Source organism: Delphinus delphis, chromosome 2 (genome assembly GCF_949987515.2).
Source record: "Delphinus delphis chromosome 2, mDelDel1.2, whole genome shotgun sequence".
NCBI lineage: Eukaryota > Metazoa > Chordata > Mammalia > Artiodactyla > Delphinidae > Delphinus > Delphinus delphis.
In genome coordinates, this window is record NC_082684.1 from 53,498,603 (window position 1) to 53,524,519 (window position 25,917).

Genomic DNA, 25,917 nt, shown 5'->3' on the forward strand with positions numbered 1-25,917 from the left:
GTTGCAATGAAATAGACTAGAAATTGTATTAAAATGCACACATTAGTTTGATGTTGAAAACAGTTATTAGGCTAATTTTTCTTCGGAAAAAACAAAGTAGGTATTTCATTTTGGTATGTAGAAATTTTTCTGGGAATATAATCACTACATGCATAGGTTATTTTTTAGTATCAAAAGAATTAAAAGGTTTTACTGGAAGCAAGGAGTAATTGTGAGATAAGACAAAATTTTAGAAGACTCTTATTTCTATAAAAATGAAATAAAAATTTGCTAATTGGGGCTTCCTTGGTGGCGCAGTGGTTGAGAATCTGCCTGATAATGCAGGGGACACGGGTTCGAGCCCTGGTCTGGGAGGATCCCACATGCCGCGGAGCAACTAGGCCCGTGAGCCACAACTACTGAGCTTGCGCGTCTGGAGCCTGTGCTCTGCAACAAGAGAGGCCGCGATAGTGAGAGGCACGCACACCGCGATGAAGAGTGGCCCCCGCTTGCCACAACTAGAGAAAGCCCTCGCACAGAAACGAAGACCCAACACAGCAAAAATAAATAAATTAATTAATAAACTCCTACCCCCAACATCTTCTTTAAAAAAAAAAAAAAACTTGCTAATTGTCCTTATATTGACCTTGTATCTAGAATTTAGTAATAAATGGAGACTTATTTCATTCATCTATTCTTTCAACACTAATGTCTTACCTCAGTGCCAACCACTGTTCTAGATACTGGAAATTCAAAGGTCTGCCGCTAAACACTCAACATAAGTAAACCCATAAATATCTTCAAGGGTTTAGAAACAAAGCATATGGGGAATATGATGAATTTATTCACTGTATTTGTAAGAGATCAAACAGTTTTACAGAGATGGTAAACCCTTGCTCTGTGCTTCATTAAACATAATACTGTCGCAGTGAACCCGGAACTCATTCATCCATAAAATATTTCTAGAAAACCAGTGTTATGGGATATGCTTAGAAAACATTGGAGGGAATCTATTTCAGAGAAATATTTCAGAGAAAAACTTTTCTTTACCTCTGAAAACAAAAAGTGATACGATTTGTAATAGTAGCTGCTTTTATTCTGTTTTTCAATTAAGTTTAGTTTTGTTTTAAAATTGACACAGAGCTTGTCATATGGAAAACTATGCTATACAAGGAAAATCCTATTGGTTTTGTTGAGAAAGTTTATGTTTTTTGCAAGTAAGAATTCTGAAGACCATCAATAATAAATGATGCCAGGATTGTTGTCAATTTTAGGTTTGTCTCCTCGATTTCTCAATAAAAATTCATCTGCAAATCAAAGCCCTGCATTTAGGTTTGTTTTATTCATATTTGTAGCTCATTTTTGAAGGTATTCGAGGTCCTGGCATAGAAGGTGACATTGCCATTGATGATGTATCAATTGCAGAAGGAGAATGTGCAAAACAAGACTTAACGACTAAGAGTAAGTGTCTCTTCTTGGATCAGTTGGTGTGACGTTAAAGTAACGTAATGACAATTAAACTAATGAGGTCTAATTGTTAAAACTAATTTATTTTTAGTTTATTTAAAAATTTCCTATGCATGAGACCCTAAAATTTTAATTATATTTTAAAATCAAAGTATTAAATCTGATGGTAGGCATTTGAACTCAGCTATTTGACCTAAAATAAAAGTAATTTTGATTTAGGTCTATGTAAGGCAAGCACACTTTGGTTTTTAATTAAGATTTTAAAATATTCTTAATTTATATTATTAATTTCAGAGGATTTTTTTCACTTTTATTGAAATATTTGGCTAATCTATATACTCAGCACACATTTATATAGCCATGGCTGTTTTTATTCCTCCGAGTTTATGAATGTATTTTGTAGGTCTAACTTTTGCCAACCATTTTAACAGATTCAATATTGTGAAGTGTCTTAGTATATATATTAAGTAATGGAGCAGCCTAATTCTTTGCTGGTATAATTAATCTCCTTATACCTGCATCACAATCTTGTTTAGTAATTTGGTTTCACTTTTTATTCTGATTTGAATATTATGGTATAATGATATCTTCAAATTGTATGTTTTTCACCAAAAATCCATTTTTAGTAAAAGAGCTATAAATAAAAAATTATAAATAATGCAAAAAGGCATCAGAATTATGTGTTGGGCTGTTTCTTAAAATCCTCATTGTATTATTCATGTGAAGGTGAGAAATCTAAAATTATACTTATGAGAAATTCCTCTTAGTTGAAGAATTTTCATAGGGCCACCTAGAATCTTTAATTTTGTGGTCATTTAAAGAGGTATCAATCAAACTAAATACATACAAATAACTCAATTATTTAGCACTTACAAAAAGAGCATGAAAATCCACTTTGTGTAAGTCTATAGCAAATCAGGGTCTTTGTTAATTGAGTATAGTTAGTGAGAAATTATATCAGTCTGGATGTTGAAAGTCAAATTTGTACAACTACCCAGTGATTGCTCATACCAACTGACATTTTTAAACATTGTTAGGAGACAAAAACTAAGATTGTAGATAACAATGAGCCATTTTGCTCATAGTTTTCACCTTCTTGTCATTACACTTAGCATTTCAAGTAACAATTTTAGTAAAAGTTTCTCCCTGTGTCTGGCTAATTTTTCTTTAGAAAACCAGCAGCTATATCCAAATGAAGTAGGTTTGTCAAATGCACAGAAAAGCAAGCATTCTTCGCAGAGGAAAAAGGGATTTCTTTTGAATTTCACAACATGAATCAGTGATAGTAACATACACTATATTAACTGAAGATGGTTACCATCTGATAAAGAAATCTTACATTTTGATAATTAAATCACTGAAAATTAGTATAAATAGAATTAAACTTTCCAAATGAGGAAAGCAAGAGAACATAATTTACTCCCCAAAAAGGAGAAAGCAGAAATGTAGCCACAGTGAAATGACTATGAAAACCCATAGGCACTTTATTGTTATACAGTAGAACATTTTCATAATCAGTTTTCTTCTCTTAAACTATTAAATCCAGGAAAAAGTGTGACTATTTCAAGTAAGATATATCTATACTTATTGGAGGTATTTTTATTTAGCCTCTGTAAATCAGAGGAAACAATTCTAATTGAACAAAAATACTTTCTTTGGTATGAGAAAATACTCTGCTACATTTGTATCTCTTTAACTATAACTTATTAAGTTCATTTTTGATGAATAGTGTTTGTGGAATATTAAATTAATGTTAAATTCTAAGTACAAACCAGCTTGGAGGCCAAAGGCCTCTTCCTAAACTGCTCAGGCTTCCAACCCCTCTCCGGTAGTAAATGTAGTACTATGGCCACACTATCAAAAGCTGAGATTGTTTGTCTCGTATTTTCAAAACCCAGCTCACTCCTAGGTGAGAGCCATTTTGTAACTTAAGGTAGGTTAATGAATTATTGGGTTTGCCTATGTTAGTCCTCCTAGGTAAGCTATACATTCTAAGAGGTATCATCTGTACATGAATTTTACTCGAAATACCAGCTACAGTAGGAATCTCAAGGCAGATTGGTGAAAGAGATTTTTTAGTTACAATGGACTTCATAGCACTTTTAAAAATTACACTAAGGAGAAAATTATTTACCCAATATATAGATAATAGACTGATCCTGATATGTATAATCCACTGTTTGCAGTAGTTAATTTCTCTACCCATAACAATCCCTACCAGGTTTTCATAAAGGGTAGTTTTTCTTTCAGTGGTCTTTAAGCTTAAACATTTCTGAAAGCTTAAAAAAAAAAAAAATGAAGGTGAACTTTTAGATTTTTGAGAATTTTCTATGTGTGCATGCCTTCATGTGGCTAGCAGAACTCTGAGGTTGAGCTCAGCCATAGACTCACATAAATATCTTCTGAACAGGTTTTCGTAGCATAGCATATCAATTTAAAATCTGAAAATATTTTAATTTTATCAAATGCCTCACCATATATTCAAGTTATTTTCCTTTTCACTTGTCTTGGAAGTGAAGCTGATAAATAAACCAAAAAACAAGTGTTTTCCAAAAATATCTTCCATATACTAAAATTGTTTTATTTGTTCACCAAAGTTGTATTGGTCGCTACATGGAATACTTACTCTCCTTTTTAATGATTTCTTGGCATTTACTTCCCTTGTCTTTAGATTCCGTTGATGGTGCTGTTGGAATTTTAGTACATATATGGCTTTTTCCGGTTATCGTCCTCATCTCTATCTTAAGTCCTCGAAGGTGACCTTACCCTGGCAGAGGCTATAAAAGATTCACCAGGCACTGGCATGAAGAAAGAGTCTTTGTAAATGGACATTGAAAAAACAAACTACCAAAGATTCCTCCACTGACTACTGACTCAAACTAAAATAATAAAAACAAATTTTTTAAGCACTGGGGATAAAAAGACATCATGGAAACATAACTTATTCCGCACTACAAATAAAAGAAAATCTTGACCTGAGTAGAGAAGAGACCTTCAGGTGCTTTTGTGGCTAAAAAGATTACAGCGTCATCTGGTCATCTGGTTGAACTCGAAAAAAAAAAAAAAAAAAAAGCTATAGAAATCCTTGTCAAAGCACAAAGTCATGGCTGGTTTTGTTTCAAATGAATAGTTTGCTTGTTACCATGGAAACCTAATGGCCTGCCAACAAAAACCTCACTGTAAACAGGGTACGTGAAGAGCTGGCATTTATTTTCCTTTTGAGAAGGTTTTGCATAGAGAATTAAATAAATGTAGGCCCTTTTACCTTTGGTTGTTACCATTCCTTGAAAATAACCTGAACTCAGAATTATTTACAACATTCTTCTTCCTCCCCACCTTATCCCCATCCCACCTTTATTATTATTGTTTTCCTCCCATGGCTAAGCTAGATAACTGTATGCTGTCTCTTTTTGCATGCACTACTATCCAGGATGGTAAACCTGGGCTTACATATTACACAGGCTTATCGGAGTTTGCTTGCGGCCACTTGAACACCCAAACTAAGTCATCTGTTCCAACGAAGAAACCAAACCATCATCTTTTATAAATTGCCATGGAAACCAAGTGCCTTCAATGAAACAAGCCTGAATAATTTTCAACTCAGAAGTTTGCACTGCTAAGAGTGGTTTGTGTAAAACTGTTTTATAAACAAACTACAGAGCCTAAATGTGCAAATTACAGGCAAGACAACAAAGCCGCTTCTGAAGAAGAAAGGACCGAAGCTGCTGCGTAAGCCCATGCAGACAAGATATTTGTTGTTTGACCTCCTAGACAGCCATGGCCTTTCGGCTTATTGTCCATTAGAAAATAACTTCCATTGAGACCAGACATGGGAGCAACACTTTTTTCTTCCAGGTTATTAAATGGGTCAACCAGAGCAAAAGGTTGTTAAGATAATACTTAGCGCAGAAGGTGGTAAAACAGGAGTGATTTTTTACTCTAACCTCCATTTGAAATGAAATTGGCCCTAGCTTTAGAGGGAACAAGAAAATGTTTGTGATTGCAGTACATACAAACTCTACAGTGGAACTGGGCCTGAAAAAATCTGGCTTTATTCTAGACACTGAGGGTAATATGCCTCTGCCCTTTAGTCAGACTCTGTGAAAATTGTGAAATATTATTTTATTATTTTACCAAGATTAAAAAACACTTTTACAAAAAAACAAAAACCTGTAAAAATGATTTTGAGCTACCTGAGGACAAATCATACCTTTAACCAGCCAGTTTTCCAATGCATTGTAAATTTCACTTAAACCTGTTGGTTATGAAAATTTGAAGATCTTTTTCCTTAAATTATCTCAGCTTTTAACTTCATTTAAAGAGACTTTTGTCTAAAGAAGAATATTATTATTATTATATGTTCTTTCAACACCCCAGGATTAAAAAAAAACTGATTATGCAAGTAATTGGGATATAAGTATTAAATTATAACATTTGCAAATATTAATATAAAAAGCACAACAAAATGTAGTGGAAAAATGACAAAGCTTGATTTTTTTAAAAAAATAATTCTGTAGAAATGTTTGTGCAAATTCAGTAATCCAACTTAAAAGATAATTTTACAGCTATGTTCAATAAAGCCTCTTTCCAGGTAAGGTATGAAAAGCAGTATGTGTGTTTGTTGAACGATGTTCACTTATCACCAAAATGAGACTAGTTATACAATTTATTGGTTATGTCTCCATGGGATAAATCTTCAGTGTTTCGTATACTTTAATGTCTGCAGGAAGAAATTTTGATAGGAAATCTCTGATGCACTCTCCCTTATTTGTAATAGTTGTAAAAAAAAGTCAAACTTTTGAAAGTGAAATATGAAACAAATATGAACTTGGAATTTAATGTGTATTTTCATAGTTAAAGAGGGAACCAGTCTGAATATCCAGGTAATGGTAGAATTGAGCTAAGCCATGTTCTTTAAATTAAGCAGAATAAAGAAATGAATTTTATAACATACTGGAACAAATCAGGCATATTGAAAGAATTTCAAAATTATAGTCACCCATCTATTTTATCAAACCAAAGAGATTAAAGTAAAAATATTCAAGGCACTTAGCTTAATATTTACTAAATCTCCCTTCACCTTGACTTCCATTTTATGTGGCAACTAACCACTTCTCTCCAATATCCCATATTAGCGGATCATATTTTGAAACTGATTTTCTGCATACTCATTTCTGATAATATCAATGAAAATGTTCTAGATCAAAAGAGAGGCTTAACTCATTGCCGCCTTCTTTCGCTGATCTTTGAGTGAGGCTTTTGCAAAAAACAAAAAAAAAATCTACATTCAGAATATTTGGATATACATGTGTCCTTTCCAGGAAAATAATCAAGTCTTTTCTCCTAAGTAACCCTGCACAAAGAAACTGCTGTAAGCAAAAGATTCAGTTCTACTACTAAACATTCATAAAATACTAAAGTCTTTCCATAACCTTTCACACAGTAAGAATACACAAGGCTTCAGAAGTTCATGAGAACCGGCTGGCACTTCAAAAAGTAATTTTGATTAAATGTTTGAGAAATTGCAGATGAGTACCAAGAACAAAGGGGTAAATCAGAAGAACTGCAAAGCAATCAACTTTATTGATATGGTAATAAGTTAAAATATATAACTTAAATGGGTTCTGGATCACTTATATAAACGAACAAACTTAGAATCAATGTTTTTCACTCCAGAGCAAATGTTTGGTTGCTGTAATTGAAAGGCAATGGATAAAAATGCAAAAATTTTTTAACGGTCAGCATATGGGAAATGTAAATTAAGTATTCCCTTCTTTAATATTAGTTATAATAATGACAACTTTAAAGCGCTTACATGTTTACCAACTGCCTTCCATTTCCTAATACTTTTTTGTATATGAGTTGAAATCTCCAATGTATTCTTCCTTTTCCTTTTTGATAGCCTATTTTAAGTGTAATTGATGGCAATATTTTGTTGTTGTTGTTCTTTCGTAGGAAGGCATTAGGCAATGGAGCTTTTAATTTCCTGGGAGAAAGATTATATCGTGTAATCTCCTACTGCCAGTAGTTGATCCCAATTAATTAGAAGCATTACTTTTTTTCATCAGTTCAGAGATGATTGTTTCTCCACATTTTAACATCTCTGCAATCAGGCTATTTTAATTATAATTAGCAGCATTTCTGTGTAGTGATATATAAAATAATAGTGCATCCTAAAAACATGGCATCTTAGGTACTGAAATTCACCAATGTTACCAGAAGTGTCAAATCATGCCCAATGTTATTACTTTTCAGTAGTAATAATAGCCCCTTCGTATTTGTAGGATTATATTAAATACCCATTGAATACACATTATTTAAAAATAACATAACTTTTATTTTGTGCTTTTTAAAAATCTGAGTCTTCTCTTACATGCGTTATATACATACCTAGCCCTGCTTTCTTTCTTTTTCTTTTTTTCCTGCTACCTATTTTTTAGTTCTATTATGAATTACAGTATGCCATGTATCCCTGGATTAAAATGTTTTCTGGTTTTATGTGATTCACAGCACTTAGTTGGTTAGAAGTTTGGCCTGCCATTAAATTTTCTTTAAGAGATTTGAAAAATGCATGGTGCATCACAATGTCATGTAATAGGCTAAACTACTGGTATTTCATTTCACCTACATCACAGCATCAACTTTGACATAGCAATGAATTGTGATAATTATAATAATGAGAATTACAAACCAGCTGGTCAGTTACATCATGTTACAAATGGTAAAAAATAATGCCATTCTTTACTTTTATATTTTAAAATATGACAAAATATGAATGACAGCTATACTAACTTTTCACCAAACATGCATTTTTAGTTTAAAGACTTTATAATAAACGTATCTGTCAAAGTGTGTAATTTGAAGAACAATTAATTTAGTTCTATCCTTAAGACTGTATGAAACTGGCTGTGGTGTTTTTCATGATCTATTTTTGTTTGTTTTGATTAGTGATTTGAGATACTGATAGACTACATAACCTGAGTTTGATAGAATGCCTTCAAAGGATTCTATTGAATGCATGTTCTTTATCAAAAAACTTTTTTTTAAATGTGCCTTTCAAAGATAAGAGCCTCTCAACAGACATTTAAACTGGAAAAATTTTATTCCGAATTCATTTTCCTCTTGGGTGATGACGACTTCTTACTAATTGCTTCGTCTGCATCTCAACAAAGCAGAAGGTATACTCTTCTTGCAACTGGGTAGTTGATGTCAATGAGGAGTTATTGCATTTTCTGTGAAAACAATAAAATCATAGGGTTCAATCCCAAGCTATTTCCTTTCCGACAATGTTCCCTTTGTGGTTAACTAGCTTACTTAGTTTTCTTAGTGCTTATTTTTAAAAAGCAATGTCTCTGACATTTTCTACTTCTACTTAGAAAAGCTACCACAGAATGATCAGAACTTCTTTTCAAATCCGGTATAAAAAGTTCTCTGCTGAGTATCCATAATATTTATAAGTAAATATATATGTTATTACATAGAAAAAGTAAGACTTAAAAACTTGACATTTTAATGTGAAATATGCCAGTTCAGAATCCATCTATCATAAGTTTATGTCTGTTTGGAAACAGAAGTGAAAGTTAGGGAGAGATAAATATTCCATATATTTGTATATGGACTACTTTATTGACATTATTAATATAAAGCTTAATAAATTATGATTGGTGATTTCATTACCATGAACCTACACTGAGTATATTGGAATTAAGGAATTGGAATTCAAAATTTGAATAGGGCAGGGGTTAAACTCTGGGTAGAAACTGAAATAGTTTTCTTAAAGGAATATTTACAGCTGATTGAATTTAATTTCAATTGTACTAATTTTCCATAAGATGAGCTAAAATGTATTCTTATTTTTCAATAAAATTATGGGAAATTTTATGAAATGGGGATTAGCATATTAGTTTCAGTTTGTTTTCGTATGGCTTTTAATTGTTGTCCTGGATTTCCAGGATATCATTTTTATTTCTTGAGACATCAGTATATTTAAATGTATACATTTAATCAAATATACATTGTATTAAATTCATATCGAATATTAGCTACATTTTAGATCTCAAAGTTTAGATTTAACTTACTTTACCTTTTGATATTTTCCTTCTGCAGATAGCTGTATGTTATTTTCCCTTGGATTTTCTTTCAATAAATGAAATAATGTTAAATACTCTGTTAGCGTTTTGGGGAAATTTCTGCTGTCAATAAGCACTGAAGTTAGAAACAAAAAAATATTTAGAATAGCAATTATAGTTTCAAATTAAGATGAAAATGCCATCATTTCTCTCACTATTAAAAAGCTTTTATAGACTTAACACTGCAGTGGAGCACAATTAGCCCGTTAAAGATATGTGTTGGTTTTCACATCCTTTGTGAGGGATCATTTATAAGATTGTGTTAAACAAGTAGGCACTAAAATCTTTCTGAATGAACTGTGATTTAAGAATGATGGTTCAATTTGGTAACTGTGGGCTTCTGTATGGTATGTGAATAACTGACTGCAGATTAACAGTACTGCTGTTTTCCAGGATGAAAGTTTTAATCACATATTTCACAGCGGCACTGTAGGCTAAATGTGGGCCTTCCGAGGGAAATAAATAATACTGCTTGACAACGATTTGACTGAACCAAAGTATAAATGGAATCCTAAAACTCGCTTATTATTGTTTCCCTACTGCCTATTTAGCTTAGTTTTTTCTTCATCTTTGTTATTATATCTCTAAATATATCCATGAAATTTTGGAAATACAGATGCAATTAACATGAACAGACCTAGTAACCATCTTTAGAAATCAACTCCCTAACTGCTCCCTAAGTGCATATTAAAGTACTGTTTATTCTTCATAAGCTGTTTTGTTTAATAGTCAAATTAAGGACTTTGTCTATATTTGATTCCTATAGTACTTCTATTCCATTAAATTATTATTTAGTAGTCTGCATATCTGCTTCCCAGCTGAAGTTGTAACCTCCTCCATGGCAAAGACTATGTCTTTTCACAAATTTAAGAGCTTCCAACTTACATAGGTTCTATAGAGATTATTGAATTAATGATTACTGAATTAATCCATGATTTAGACCTGCATTTAGAATGGAACTTATTCAATGAATGTAGGAAATAAGCAGTAATATCACCTTTCAGTTATAAAATCAATGACATTTCACAGACAGAAAACATCTATGTGCTGAGAAAAATGAGGAGTCGAGGAAAATGAAACATCAGTTTACGCATTTCCAACACAATTTTCTGGCACTCCTTAGTTTAACAGAAAATGATTGTATTTCTTAATAAAAGGGCAAACGTTGTTAATGTTTCTGCAAACAAAATCATTATATGGTTAAACTAAGGAAAAGGAGGCTAATTCTGCATTCTGTTTTGTGTTAGATGCCATCCTTATACGTGAGAATAATATGACATAGAATCTCTTCTTTTAACCAAAATGTATTAATTATAGAATATTATGCTTAATTTTACATTAGGGAGATCACGTGAGCTAAATTCAGTCTTAGCTCCTTTGTAGAGTTTGTTGTAGTATATATGTTTTGGGATCCAGTCATCCACTAAACATGAAACGGAGTATATTTTAATATGCAAATATTTTAAAGGGTTGTATAATAATTTGAATTATAAAACAATTATAAAAAAAGAAGATATTTATTTAGTTCTGGGTAATATTTTAGGTGCAAAAACTAGACTTGTACACATGGGACAAAATAATGAGAAAGAAATTTATTTTCAAAATTGGTAACAGTGTTGAACAGAGACGACTATAATTTTATTATTTTATTTTGTTTCAGCTTTGAATTATATGTCTCAATTTCCAAAATTGACACAATTCAGCAGGCTAATGAGCCCAAAATAAAAGATGGTACAGTGCTAGTATGTGGCAAATAGACAATAATTAATAGTTAATTTACAAAAATAAGTAGTACAGTTATAATTTTTTAATGAAAGAAACATGCATCTTTTATTTTTCATTTAGTTTTTGACAATATCATATACAAAAGTGGGATTTTATGTGTGCTCAAAAGGCCTTTACAGTGCAGGAGTATCTGAGGGCACTGGAAGGGTATCCATTCTGAATCAACATCCCACACCAGGAGTGAGATTCCTCACTCAGCAGTCCATTCCTTCATGCCTGGTGTTGCTTTCTCCATTTAGTCTTCTTTCAAACTATAAATATTCCCATCAGGAAAACATATTAGTCCCTAATATTTGGGGGTAACATTTTATCAGCTCACAGTCTTCAAATATCTAGCAAAATTGACTGAGTAAACCCTGGACCTACTGGAAGGGGCTAAGGAACACGAAGGAGATGCATGCAGAGACGAGAGGTACAGGATTTCAAAGACTACATTCATTTCATAGTTTTCCTGAGGACAGGTCCAGATTACATATCCACTATATAAAATAGAGATAGAATGAGAGGAATGTCAGGCTGTCAGACACAGGCAAAGGCTCAAAGAACAGAGTGAGAGAGCTTCTAGGACAGAAACATAAACAATGAAGTCACAGAGAGGGGACAGTGTGAATAGATGTGGATGATGCATTTAAAAATGAAACTGATCAAACTAGATTGTTCACACTAGTAGAAAGGAGAGAAAAGGAAAATTACATAACTAGATGCATTCTGTTGAGGGTCATAATCTAAAAAATGAAAGTAAAATGTTTAGATCAAGTAAGTTTGAAAAGTAAATTTATTTGTATAAATATATATACAAATATTCACCACATGCTCCTCCTGCTTTCTCTTCTTTCCTTTGCAGTGACTATGGTTACAACATGGCTTCTCTGTCCACTTTTTCCTTCCTGGTTATGTGGACTCACAGTACGTAGGTTACTTCTCTGTAAATTTTCCTTTGAGATGTACTTCAGCAGGCAAGTTCCTGTTTCAGACTGCCTCTGTTCATGCTCTTTCTGCACCACTTTTTCATTATACAACTTTAGTTTTAGTTAACTTATTCAATGTCCCTAACAACTCAGTTTCCTCCCCTGTAAAATAGGGATAATATCATCGGTAATAATATAGTATTTCATAGGATTGCAAGGAGGCTCAAATGACATAAACTACATAAGACACTTAATTTCCTAGAACACAGTAAGAATTAATGAACAGTTTTTACTGATATGCATGCTATTCTTAGAGAAGGAAGAAGAGAAAGTTGAGAATCATGACATCTGTTACCTTCCACATATGCCAAGTTTGAAAATGAGCATTTTCAAATTGTTTTCACTCTTTCTAATAATCTTACTTGGAGCCCATGCATATGCACACATTCATACATACATGTCATTAATATGATTTATCATTTTCCAAGTGTTTTCACACACATTGTTTCATCTGTTCTAACCCAATATGTTTGGTGACTTCCCCGTGGTGGGTGTGAATTGAGGTATGATGGATGTCGTCCTGTCCTCTTTCCATCACCTTGCCTCTCACAGCATGTATATGGGCACTTGTTCACAGTGACCCAGGACTGAAAAGAAGAGTGTTTAATAAGCAATGTCTTTTGCTTTTTATTATCCAGGGAGCCTCCATACTATATGAAATCTAAAACAACATTATTTTGTGTACCACTAGGAAGAAAAAGAACCACATTTTTACTGTGATTGTAAGACACCATAAGTTATAACAGGCAGTCCTATTTCAGAGATGTCAAACTGTGAAAAAATTGAATCTTAAGATTAATGAAATATGACATCATTTTTAATGTACTAGATATTTCATTTGAAACTTACAGAAACCTGCTTTGTGTATTATAATGCAGTTGGACTCTGTCTTTAATGTGAATCAAAAGCTTCTAGAATGGTTGTTGAAAATACAGATTCCAGAGTCTTGGCACCAGATGTTTTGAGCTAGAGGGAGAAGACAGGGGTTTTTTAACAAGCCACTTAAATAATTCTGACATTTGTGATTAAAAGAGCCACAATTTGATAAAGATTGGTGTAGTGGAAAGAATATAAGTTCAAATCCTGATTTTTACCACTAGTAGCTGTGTGACCTTGAGCAGATGTCTTAAAAGCCTTGAGCCTTAGTGCTCTCGGAGACACCATAGAGCGGTCTGGAGTCAGACTGCCAGGTTCTTCATTATGTAATCTCCCTCAGTTCCCTTATCTATAGAGTGGGGTTATCTAATTAATGAGCTAATCTGTGTAAAACATGTAGAACATTGCTGGTCTATAACAAGCACCACATAATATATTGCTCATCTGCAAAATTGGGATAGTAATAACAGTACTCGCCTCAATGCCATGATGAGTAAATGAGGCAATGCATCTCAAGTATTTGGTAAAGAGAAAAGTGTTTTGTTTTGTTTTGTTAGATATTGACTTAACAAAGTAAGATCTTTCAAAATAAATTCTTTAAAACTTCTTTTCATGGCTAATCCTTATTTCCTTTTCCTCGTTTTCTTGAAGATGGACATCTTGAAGACAGACAAGGAAAAATTTTCTATAGTATTTGAATGTTCTTATTTATCTGGCATGAAGTATATTAGCCCTCCAAATGACATAGGCCCTGTGGCATTACTTTATAATGTAAATGTTTTTTTGAATAATCATGCTTATTTTAGGATATAAAAAATTGTTAGAAAAAGTAGACAGTTGTTAGTAAATAAGAACAAGTTTGACATTCTTCAAAAGTTACTATTGATATTTACATGTGTTGATGTTCTAGACAGAAATGCTGCTCAATTTTTAAAATAAACTTTTATTTTGAGATAATTATAGATTCATTGTAGTTGTAAGAGATCATATAGAGAGATCCTGTTTCCCGAGTGATAACATCATGTATGTGTATGTGTGTGTGTGTGTGTGTATTTAGTTCTGTGTATTTTTAAAAATTAATTAATTTATTTATTTTTTGGCTGTCTTGGGTCTTCATTGCTGTGCGCAGGCTTTCTCTAGTTGCGGTGAGCGAGGGCTACGCTTCCTTGCAGTGCGCGGGCTTCTCATTGCGGTGGTTTCTCTTTGTTGCGGAGCACAGGCTCTAGGCACGCAGACTGCAGTAGCTGTGGCACACGGGCTCAGTAGTTGTGGCTCATGGGCTCTTAGAGCTCAGGTTCAGTAGTTGTGGCACACGGGTTTAGTTGCTCCGTGGCATGTAGGATCTTCCTGGATCAGGGCTCGAACCTGTGTCCCCTGCATTGGCAGGGGGATTCTTAACCCCTGCGCCACCAGGGAAGTCCCTAGTTCTGTGTATTTTTATCACATCTGTAGGTTCATGTATTCACCACCACATACAAGGTGCACAGTTCAGTCACCACAGGAACCCCTGTAGTGTTGCCATTTTATAACCACATCCACTTCCCTTCTGCCTCCCCTCCTCCAACCCATCCCATAATCATGGCAACAACTAATCTGTTCTTCATTTCTACAATTTTGTCCTTTCAAGAATGTTATATAAATGCTATCAAACACTATATAAATTGGGAGGATTGGCTTTTTGCATTCAGCATAATTCCCTGGAGAATTATCCATGTTGTGGCATGTATCATTAGCTTGTGCCTTTATATTGCAGAGTAGTATTGCATAGTATGAATGTACCAGTTTGTGTAACCATTTACCCATTGAAGGGCATCTGGGTTGTTTCCAGTGTTCAGTTATTACAAATAAAGCTGCTATGAACATTCATGTACACATTGTTTTGTGAACATAAGTTTCCATTCCCAAGAAAAATGTTCAGGAGTGCAACTGCTGGCTGGTATGGTAATTGTATGTTTAGTTTTATAAGAAACTACCAAATTGTTTTCCAGAGTGGGTGCACCATTTTCCATTCCCACTGGTAATGTATGAGTAATCCGATTTCTGTGCATTCTCACCAAATTTGGTGTTGTCACCACATTTTTTACTTCAATATTCTGATGGGGGTGTCATGATATCACATTGAGGTTTTGCATTTTCTTAACAGCTAATGAAGTTGAACACCGTTTCATTTGCCATCTGAATATCCTCTTCTGTGAAATGTTTAGCTACGTCCTTTGTCTTTTTTCTAATTAGATTTTATTTTAATTGTTGAGTTTTGAGAGCTCTTTTTATATTCTACATGTAAGTCATTTGTGGGGTATGTGGTTTTTAAGTAGTTCCTCCCAATTTATACCTTGTCTTGTCATCCTCTTCACATGGTATTTTGCAGAGCAAAAGTTTTTAGTTTTGATGAGGTCTAATTTATTTTTTCCTTTTTTGGATTATGCTTGTGGTGTCATCTAAGAACTCTTTGCCTAGCCCTAGATACTAAATATTTTCTCTCTGTTGTTCTTTTAAAAACAATGGTGTCTTTATCCCAAGATGGAAAACTGGACAAATTTTAAGTCCTGTTTTAATGTTAGGTACATTTATTTTAGTTTAAATATATAATATTTTCTCATAGCGATGATGGAAGATGTTTAAACTGAGCAATAAATGAGGTTAACAAATTTAGGTATTTTAGATATTAAATCAAAATTTTGAATGTTACATTTAAAGTTATATGATATGATAATACAACCATATAAAGAGAAGAAAGTTGCATCTCTTCATCTCAAAACATACCAAAAGATTACTGCTTTTATTTTTTTCAAATTCTTCCTTAATTTCACTTATAGAAACTGTGTAATGAAAATCAGACAGCCATGCAAATAATCATGTATTAGGTATTGTGGCCACTTACAATAGTGAGAAAACTAGAAACAATATAAATGTCCATCAGTAAGGGAATGATTAAATAAAGCATGGTTGTGCACTCCCATATGGACTCCAGCTTTCACACAGCAGTACAACCTGAAGACTGCCAATTTTGTGAGAGATTTCTTCAGTGCCTACACGTGCACTATAGTTCAAAAATGCCAGGAATTAACATCACCACAACCAGCCCTTGCATCACTCAGCACCAGCAGTCCTCACGCAATGCATAATGCCCTAGCTTTCTAGCCCTGAGGGAGAATAACTCCAAAATGCCCATTCTACAGACTCCCAGAGTTCCCCATGGGACCAAGTTCATTATCCACGGTGGTCCTTGGATTAAGAGATATTTTTTTTTGGTTGCCTTTCCTTCCCTTTATCACTTCCTCATATCCCTATTAGAATTTCCTTGAATCATCTTCCAGAAAAAATATTGCACTGAAACCTTGTCTTGAAGACTGCTTCTGAGACAACCAAACTAAGACAATTATCTATAGGAGAGAGAAGCAGGCATCTCTTTTTAAAAATGGGCTTGAACTTCATATAACACATAAATATGTTTACTATATGTTGTTGGGTTAAAAACATACATAACATTACATGTAGTCTGATATATTTATAAAAATACATATGCCTCAAACTCGTAACATTCTTCCTGTCTGGTAGGTTTTGTTTAGCAAAGTTTGATTTTCTATTTCATTCCTGGATTCTTAATTTTTTGGACATTACACGTATGTTAATTTTATAGTCTCAAAAAACATAACAAAAAATCCTAGGGAGAGGAAAGGAAGAAAATGGCTCCGTGTAGGGAAAGATTTTGGGGTTTATTTTCCTTGTTCAAAAGTGGATCTTTTCTAGATTTAGGTGGCCTAGAAAATATAGCTTTAGGCATTCTACATGGAGGCATAAGACAGTAAGGAGAAACACCATGTCCACCTAGTGAGGTCTTAGGGATGTGCTGGCATAGTGAAAACAGAATAATTACAAGGGCAAAATATCATTGAATGTTGCTGCACGCTGGCAGAGGAAATTGGGTAACATTGTAGAGTCAAAATATGCTCTGCTTAATGCAGCATACTTAATTCAAAGTTTAAATTGGGAAATGTTAATTGAAAAAAAGTGAAAATCTTGTTTGTAAGTCAATGAAAACAATAATGTGCATTAATTATGAATAACAATAAAGAGTTTGCATGCCAGAAGAAATATGCCAAATTCCTGTTTTAGAATATAATATACATGTTCCTCAAGACTATTTTTCTACTTTTATCGCTTCCCTCCTGTACACTAATTATTTGTTGATCTCAGTTATAGTCTCTCAACTGTATTTATTTGTTCTGGAAAATAGTACACTGTACATGAAAGTAATATTTGTCACAAAGAGTGCATTTCTTTTTACCTTTCTGGCCTGGTTAGCTCTGTTGTTTGGGGCATGTGCTAATGAGGCCAGTCCTGTATATTCAAAAACCCCATCCTAATTAGCTGTGCATAGATGAACTCTGTGGATGCTCGCTGATAGTCTCAGTCAAACCAGCACTTTTTATTGGTCAGAAATGGGACTATGATTGTGTGGCTAAATTGATGGTTTTCATTATCACAATAGAATAAAAATTTCAAAACCTTGTTTTATCTTGGTGTATTAATAGCCACCACTTCTCCAGTATTCCTCATGCCTAGTATAGCACTAACAGTCATTGTAATGTGAGCCAGAAACCTGGGAATCATCCTTGATGCCTCCTTATTCTTCATCCCTATATCCAATCCATCAGCATGTCTTGATTTTGCCTGCTAAATATATTTTGAATCTGTCTTCTTGCCACCATTTCTGCTGTCTCTGCCCCAGACAAAGTTACTATGAACTCTCGCTAGGATACTGCATTAGCCTCTCATCGTAGATTTCTGCATCTTACACTGGCACCCTCACTCATTCTTCACCTTGTAGCTTAGGTATATATACATCTTAAAATATAATACAAATATAAGTTCACTCTCCTTCTTGAAACCTTTGAATGGATTCCCATTTCGTGCCAAATAAAAACTGAATTCCTTAAAGCAGCGTAAGAAAACCTGCATGATCTGGCTTCTTTTCACCAATCTAGGCTCATCTTAAACTGGGTACTGGTGCTTCCCAGTACCGATCATATTATGCAGTCTATCACTGGCACTCATCAAATTAAGATGAAGGAATGAATGATTAACCTACCATTCTCATGCTTGCTCATGTTGCTGAAGACACAGATTTTCTTCAGTTTCACCAATGCTGCTTCCATACTCAGGGCCTTTTTCCTGCTTTTCCTATGTTTCAGATACTCTAAGCCCTCTTTCCCCTTTGCCCAGTTTGTTCTTCATCTCAGCTTATACAAGAGTTCTTCTGGGAATCCTTTCTTCATCGTTTAGACCAAATCAGTTTCTTCTATTATATATTCCCACTATCTTGTCTTAAAACATTTCTCAAATGTTTAATTGAATATTTGTGTATTATTATGAATTCCCTTACTTTACTGTGAGCTCTGTGAAGCCAGAGGAAACATGCTTATTTTGCTTACCACCTTTTTAAAATTCAGAATAGGATATCAAATACTTTGTAAAGCAATGATGAATGACTATATTTCCCCCCCGCCGTGACTTTGATCTTCCAGAAGCCAAGTCCAAAGACTTACCCCCTAATTCATTCTGTTTATTTACTTTTTGATAAATTATTTTTGATAAATGTTCATCACACTTTTTTGAAATAACCAACTTTTTAAAATTACCAACATTGGTATATGTTATAGTATTTGCTGGCTTTGCCTGATTGGTTTGGATACTATCTATTGCCTGCATGCCACATATTCCTTCTTCCATCTTTAACTGTAAATATTTTCCAATGTTCTAAATTTGTTTTTGTTGGTCCCATATCACCCACTACCAGAAAAACCCTTCAATGGATGATGTTCAAATTGACCTTACTCTCCAGGCCTGCATCTTTTATATAGATTCAAGATTTATGCTGAATTCTACTCTCTATAGTCCAAATCAGTAATCCCTAAAAGCATTTTGATCCCTAAAAAACAAATTCTTCTCCTGAATTCTCAAATTCTTCTTCTGAATTCTCTGTCTCATTAATTTGACCACCATTGGTGGTCAAATGCTACCATTTTCCAGTGAACTATGTTTAACTATACTCAAAACCTGTAGCATCACCTTTGCCTCCATTTCCCTTGTATCCTAAATTTAATCAGCAGTGCTTCCTCATTTCTGTCATCTTTAACTCTTTTTAAATTCCATTCTGCTTTTCACCAAAAATGACTGTCCAGACAGTGTAAGAGCATCCTAACTCACATCATTGCCCTTATGTCCCCTGTTCCTAAATTCATCATCATAACTGTGTCAAATTGGTCTTCCTAAATAGAGTCCCACTGCTTTACAGGAATGTGGAGTCTCAACATATTGGTCCCCTTCTCAGGAATTCTTAGTGTCTACCTTTTATATACTGACTAAGGTACAAATGCCTAAGTGTATACCCACAAATTTTCTTAAATGTTTCTGATACATCTTGCCAGATCACTATACACTGAAATTTTTCCAGAAAGCATACCTTTCCTAGAACATATTCACCCTTTCTAAATTCTTTGAGTTTTATCTTACTATTCCACTTGACTGAAGTGACTTCTAGCTTATGGTCTTGGGAGTTGGGAGTGGGGAGTTGGGGGGAGGGGAAAGTCCTACCCATTCTTGGACATTCATGTCAAATGCTACTTTTTTACCTGATACCCTTCTCGAAATTCATAACATCTTTTGGCATCTCTTTCATGGAATAGATATTTTGCTTTATATTATAACTTTTGGGCCCTTGTCTTATTTCCTTAATAGAGACTGTAAGCTCCTTAAGAGCAGGAATTATTTTTTATTCATTTTATGTTCCCTGCAATGCCAGTTTCACGAATTGGCATATACTAAGTGCTCAATTAATATATATTCGTTGAATTAAACTAAATATGTAGGAAAACAAACTAACAAAAATGTATATATAGAGAGAGAGAGAGAGAAAATATTCAAGAAATGACTGAAATTTGTACATCAGAATGTATATAATAATTTATTGTTCCTTCTGTATCATTTGTTTTATTACAGAATTTAATAATATTATTTATGTTTATAGGATTTAATTGTCTTCAATTTTTCTAACAAAACATTAATGTGATGTTCCCAAACGTTCTGTGAGATAGAACAAATAATAGCATGCTCAGTCTATAGACAAGGAAACCATAGCACAGGGATTTTATAACTAATCTACTTAAAGTAGCATGACTGATAACAAAGCCAGAACTAAAATCAGGGTCTTTTGACATTTGTCACCATAACATACTCTCTCCTAATCTCAGTATGGTTTGTTTGCAGAAGTAAAGTGAATTAATATTTAAATGGAATGTAATGGTTTAAGTTCTGTTTTATTTAAGTTTATAATATATGTAGAATATATTCTGCTGGACATTCTGAAAGATGATAGGAATATTGGAAAAACTTTAATATAAAGAAAATGCCAATAATTAGAATGTATCAGTTATTCACAGTTATGTATACATGCACACACAATTGGTTGTGTATATATGTGTATATCAGCATGTATACATATATAACATCTGACTGAAAATTCTAGTCACATAATTATCTTTCCCAACCTTTTTGTGATTTTAGAAGAAGGGTTTTAGTGACTCTCTCAGAGGCCATACTCATCTCTTGATAATAAATCATTAATCCCTATATCATATAGTACCTCAAAGGAGACAAATGGAGAAAGATTTACATTCTCATCAAACTATAATCATGTTCATTTTAGTTTGAAATTATCTGTAGCATATCAGCATAAAATAAGGCTCATATAACTGCAATCAGTTCAATTATTCTAGTGTTGTTTGTATACAGCTGCCTGCACATGAATAAACCAGATTCAGATTCTTTGTGACACTTTGCAATTTGGACCTAGAGTCACATTTGGAAATTATACAAGGAAGATATGGTGTTTAAACTTCAATAGTCATCTTCATTCATCCTTAGCATTGAATGCAAGCTCAAAAGAAGAATTGAAAATGCCATGGCAGTAACATGAAATGTTCTGATACTAAAAAGTATACAAAAGATTTTTTTCTGACACATTCATACTGAGAGCCTGGTGTGACTAAGGTTTAAATGCATACAAGTGAACTGATGTTGCCAGAGCAATGGCATGATTTAGCTGGAAAGAAAATTTATTTTTCTAATTTCTCCAAAAAAGATTTTGTTGAGAAGTACTATGACTACTTCCATCTGGCTATAAATATCAAAAGGTATTTCTACAATGTGAATTATGTGTTGAAATTGATAGAGGTAAGTTTTATGAGGTAGGGGAGATTGTTTATAATGTTTATATTTATAATGACTAAGAAGAATGTCATGCTTCTTTATAAAAGATTTCCTAATATTGCTACAACTATTTCTTTAAATGAATTTATTTTCTATCTTTTAGATTAGAAAAGTATTGATTTTGAAACTTGATAGGATAAGATCAGTGCTTTATATGAAATGTAATCTCTTCAGTTAGAAGCGAAAGTTCTATTCTAAAAATTGTTTGCTAACAAGGGAAACATTTCAGTCTTTTAAAATAGTTTGAATAGTACAATTTGGTTTGTCAAATGTCTAAGAATTTTTTTTAACCTTTGGATTTATTTTCTTTATAATTGTGATTTGATTCAGTCTATAGTGTTGAGGGGAAGGCAGGTGGATTGCCTATTGTAGAGTGTAAGCTTTATAACTCAATGTCGTTGAATTTATAACTGTTCTTCTGCTTCCTTTTCACTTCTGGATTCATTCCTTCAAGTATGCATTATTTTAACAGATCTATGTAACATGCTATTATGAGCCAGGCAAGGTGCTAAGAACCAGGAATGCATTGTGAATAAGATGGAAAACACTGCCTATTCTCGTTAATATCATCAATTTAAATGGGCTTTTGCTTTTTTATTTTTAAGGTAATCTAGTCTCAATCTTCTGGGTGGAAAACAGACAGTAATAAACCTTGAGTAAAAGATTTATGTGCATGCCTTGCAGAAACTCTATTCAATCTTCAGTAAATATACTTTAAATATACCCCACCCTAGTGTTTCTTCATGTTGATTCCACTCTTGTTTTGCATGACAAAACTTATAAGGATCGTATTGAAAATAGGGTAACACTCTATTTCCACAGATCATTCTTAGAAAGTCTCAGAGGACTTAGCTCATTAACCCAGCATGCTTTATCATGTGAAGCTGTTGTAGTACCCAAAATGGGGTGATCACAAGTTGAAGGAAGGAATCTTCAGATCACAAATCTAAAGAAATGATGCTGAGAGGCTCTGTGAAGGTCACTTGCTCAAAAAGTCCTGTCTTCTCTTAGCCCTGATATTTTGCATATTTATTACTAAAACTTATAAAACAAATGTATTAAAAATTCTGAAGATGTAACATAAGCAAACTATCTTTTTGTGAGGTTAGCTCTGAACTGCAACTTAAATTTATTTTTAAAAAAAGTAATATACTTACCAGGAGCTTAATGAAATCTATGATGCTGTGCAGTCAATTGAGAAAGAAGCTGTATTGAAAGAGTCTTCGGTTAAATATGTCTGTTTCTGAAGAAGCTATTACTAGCCTGACTTTCCTTATCCTTAAGTAAAGTGATACTATCTGATTAGCTATTGCAATCAAACCTTCCAGAACTGAGCTGTAACTATAAAGGAAGAGTAACCTAGAAATAAAATCATGGGATTAGGAGGACAACCTATATTTTACTTCAACTTTATTCTGTCCCCAAACTGTAAAAAGTGCTGTCAGATTCAATAACTTTGTGAGTGACAACTCTCATAGTGACATTATAGTCAAAGTTGTTTAACATTTATTTAATCAATTACTAACTTGTAATAAAATGTTTCTATTTACAACTAATGTGAGAGGCATATTTAAGTTGATGGATGCATGCATGCATCTGTCCATCTACCCATCTATCCATCCATTCACTTAACAACACAAATGAGTGATTCCTATGAGCTTGACACTGGTCCATGTACTAATAACACAACAATGTAAACAAACAAAAATACCTACTCTTATAGAGCTTATATTCTAGTGGAAGTAGAAATACAAGCATCACCACTGCCAACACAAACAGCAAGGAACATAACAACAATAAAATAATTAAATTGCATTATGTGTTAAACAGTGACAGTGCTATGGAAAAAAAAAAAAAAACAGCATGAGAGAAAGAAGTGTTGGAATTGTATGATGTTGTGATATTATTTGCCCTTAATAAGTTGGAGAATAATTTAGGAAGTAAATTGATAACAATTCATGATAAAGCACTAAAGAGAAAAAAGCATTCATTATCAAATTACCAAACAATAAAAATTACCTGAAAATTCATCTTTTCTCTTTTACCCATAATGGGGAGATGAGGCAGAAAATAATGAAAACCAAGAACTACACATTATCTAGAACTTATTAGAAACTAAAAAGCTCTCAAATGATTAAAGCTAGTATTTTTATTAAATAGAAAACATAAAATCTTGATATTAAAATTCATATTTCAAATATAAAATCTTGATATTGAAAATCATATGTGCACCCATGATTATTGTACATATCTTCCTTCTGCCATGTCACAAATTTTTTTTTTAGAGGATAGATGAAAATGGCCATTTTTAGATAAGCTCTCACTTTTTGGCCATAGAAAATTGAGAGTTACATTTAAGCCATCTAAAGCTTCCAATGTGTCAAATACATTCAGAAAGAAGAAAATCTGAAAGATAAAAATCAAATTACTGCTTACTTATGAAAATAGTTTAAACATTGAATTTAATATTTACATTGTTAGCTTACATTTAGAATGTCTGGATCGTGACAAACCTGCATTGGTTACCTGCAAATATATCTCAATTATTTGCCTTAACTACGTATTGTATACCAAGTTACAGCTGGGTGTCTAATGACCTTAAACTGTCCTATACTCAGCAGGACACATATCACAATTTGGCATATGGGTAGAAATGAAATATATATTTAAGTATGTGATACTTTTTACAATCTGTATGCAAATATGTGTAAACCTTTAAATATAGTAATCATGTTTAAAATTAGACTTCATTCAGGACAATCTTTTGTGCAGAGGGTAATTTAACAAATATTTTTGATAAATAAGAACATGTATTAAAGGAACATCTTGCAAGCAGTGAATATTTTGCATACTTTACCTTATTTGATATGCAGGATAACACTATGAATTAAGTATTACTACTATGCACTATTTAAAATAAATTTGTTATGTTAAGTAAGGTCAAATAGCCTGGGTATGAGTCTTAGCTCCACTATTTACTAGCTATTGATCCTATTTATTTACTCTTCTATATGCCTCAATTCCCCCATCTGTAAAATGGGGATAATTATAGTATGTGTCTCACAGACTAATATGAGAATTAAATGAATTAAGACATGTACATTTCTCAGAACAATGTGTTCACATACTTATCACCTAGTATTTGTTAACTACTATGATGGTAGTAGTGTCATAGATAAAAATCTAAAGCTTAAAGAAGCTAATATAGTGTAACTACAAATCAGTTGAGCAAAAGCACAAAATCAAGTCTCTTACCTTCAAATCTCTATCTTTCCAAAATTCTAGGTGACCTATTACAGCTTGGATGGCTGAAAAGTTGAGTTTCTTCAGCTGTAGGAAAAAAAAGAATCATAGGTGTGGGTATATCATCAGGAATCTCTGTCTAAGTTAAAACTCTATTTCAAAATGTAATTTTACTTGAATTTTTTTCACTTTTGATTTTTAAATTTTGAAATGATTATTTGAAACTTCATCAGTTTTAGATATCTCTGCCTTTATTATATTATTGTGCAATTGCCTTTAAGAGAATGGATTTAAGGATGTAATATTTTGATAGAAAAAATTAACAAATTAAAAAGAGCACTATATGTATTGAATTAGTCTTACATTTTTTTTTCATTTGTATAATTAGAAATGAACCTTGAGTCCTAGAACTGGCTTGACATTAGTATAATATATACTTTCTTTTGCTACTTCTCTTTGATATCATTTTTGGTGCTAGTTTGTGGTAGGGCATATACAAAAAGAAGCCATCAGCAAGGACTCATCATTACTGACAGGCTTTCCTACCTTCAAAGGGTGTGACTGCAGTAAAGAAATAGAAGAACAACAACACATAACTCTATTTCCACTTTTCCATCATTCTCTTCCACAGACTTACAACCTGACAATCAGCTCAGACTCCTTCTTAGTTCATCTTCCTGATCATTTTTATTGATTTTGACTTTACTGAGTTCTGGTTCACAAAAGTAAATGACATATAATAATTCTGGAAAAACAGTGGTCTAAATGTATAGGGTCCATCCTAGGAACGTAGGTGAACTTCTGAAGACTTTTGTATTTCTTAATGTATAACTCTTCTCTGTTGATACCTGAAAGATGCCTAGCTGGAGCAGTCAGGTAAGGCTATTCCAGATTCTTACAAATTTATTTGATAGGTAACAAAGGCTTCTACCTGCGCCCTCTTAAATGTGTAAAGTTCCAGCTCTCTTAGTCCCTTGCTCTCATGAGTCTGATTTTTATTATACAGAAGAAATAGCATTCCATTAAAATTTGGATTGTGAACTGTGATTTAAAAGCCATCATTTGAAGATTTTATTGACATCTTCAAATATAAATTAGACCATATTATTTATTTAGTTTGATCAGTTTCTTTTTTTTTTTTTAAATCTTGCCTCTCTCTCAGAGTTACAAGGATGTGAGAAAGAAGGGTCATAACTTTG

General features: G+C 33.1%; 1 protein-coding gene across 1 annotated transcript in view; it reads left to right on the plus strand.

Annotated features, from left to right (window-relative positions):
- MDGA2 (MAM domain containing glycosylphosphatidylinositol anchor 2) overlaps window positions 1-4,360 on the plus strand; it is an 822,856-nt gene extending 818,496 nt beyond the window's left edge. Inside the window, exons 16-17 of the mRNA XM_060004614.1 lie at window positions 1,335-1,440; window positions 4,118-4,360. Of these exons, the coding sequence (XP_059860597.1) occupies window positions 1,335-1,440; window positions 4,118-4,206 (195 nt within the window). The 3' untranslated portion in view covers window positions 4,207-4,360. The remainder of the gene's footprint in view (window positions 1-1,334; window positions 1,441-4,117) is intronic.
- The last annotated feature ends 21,557 nt before the right edge of the window (window positions 4,361-25,917 follow it).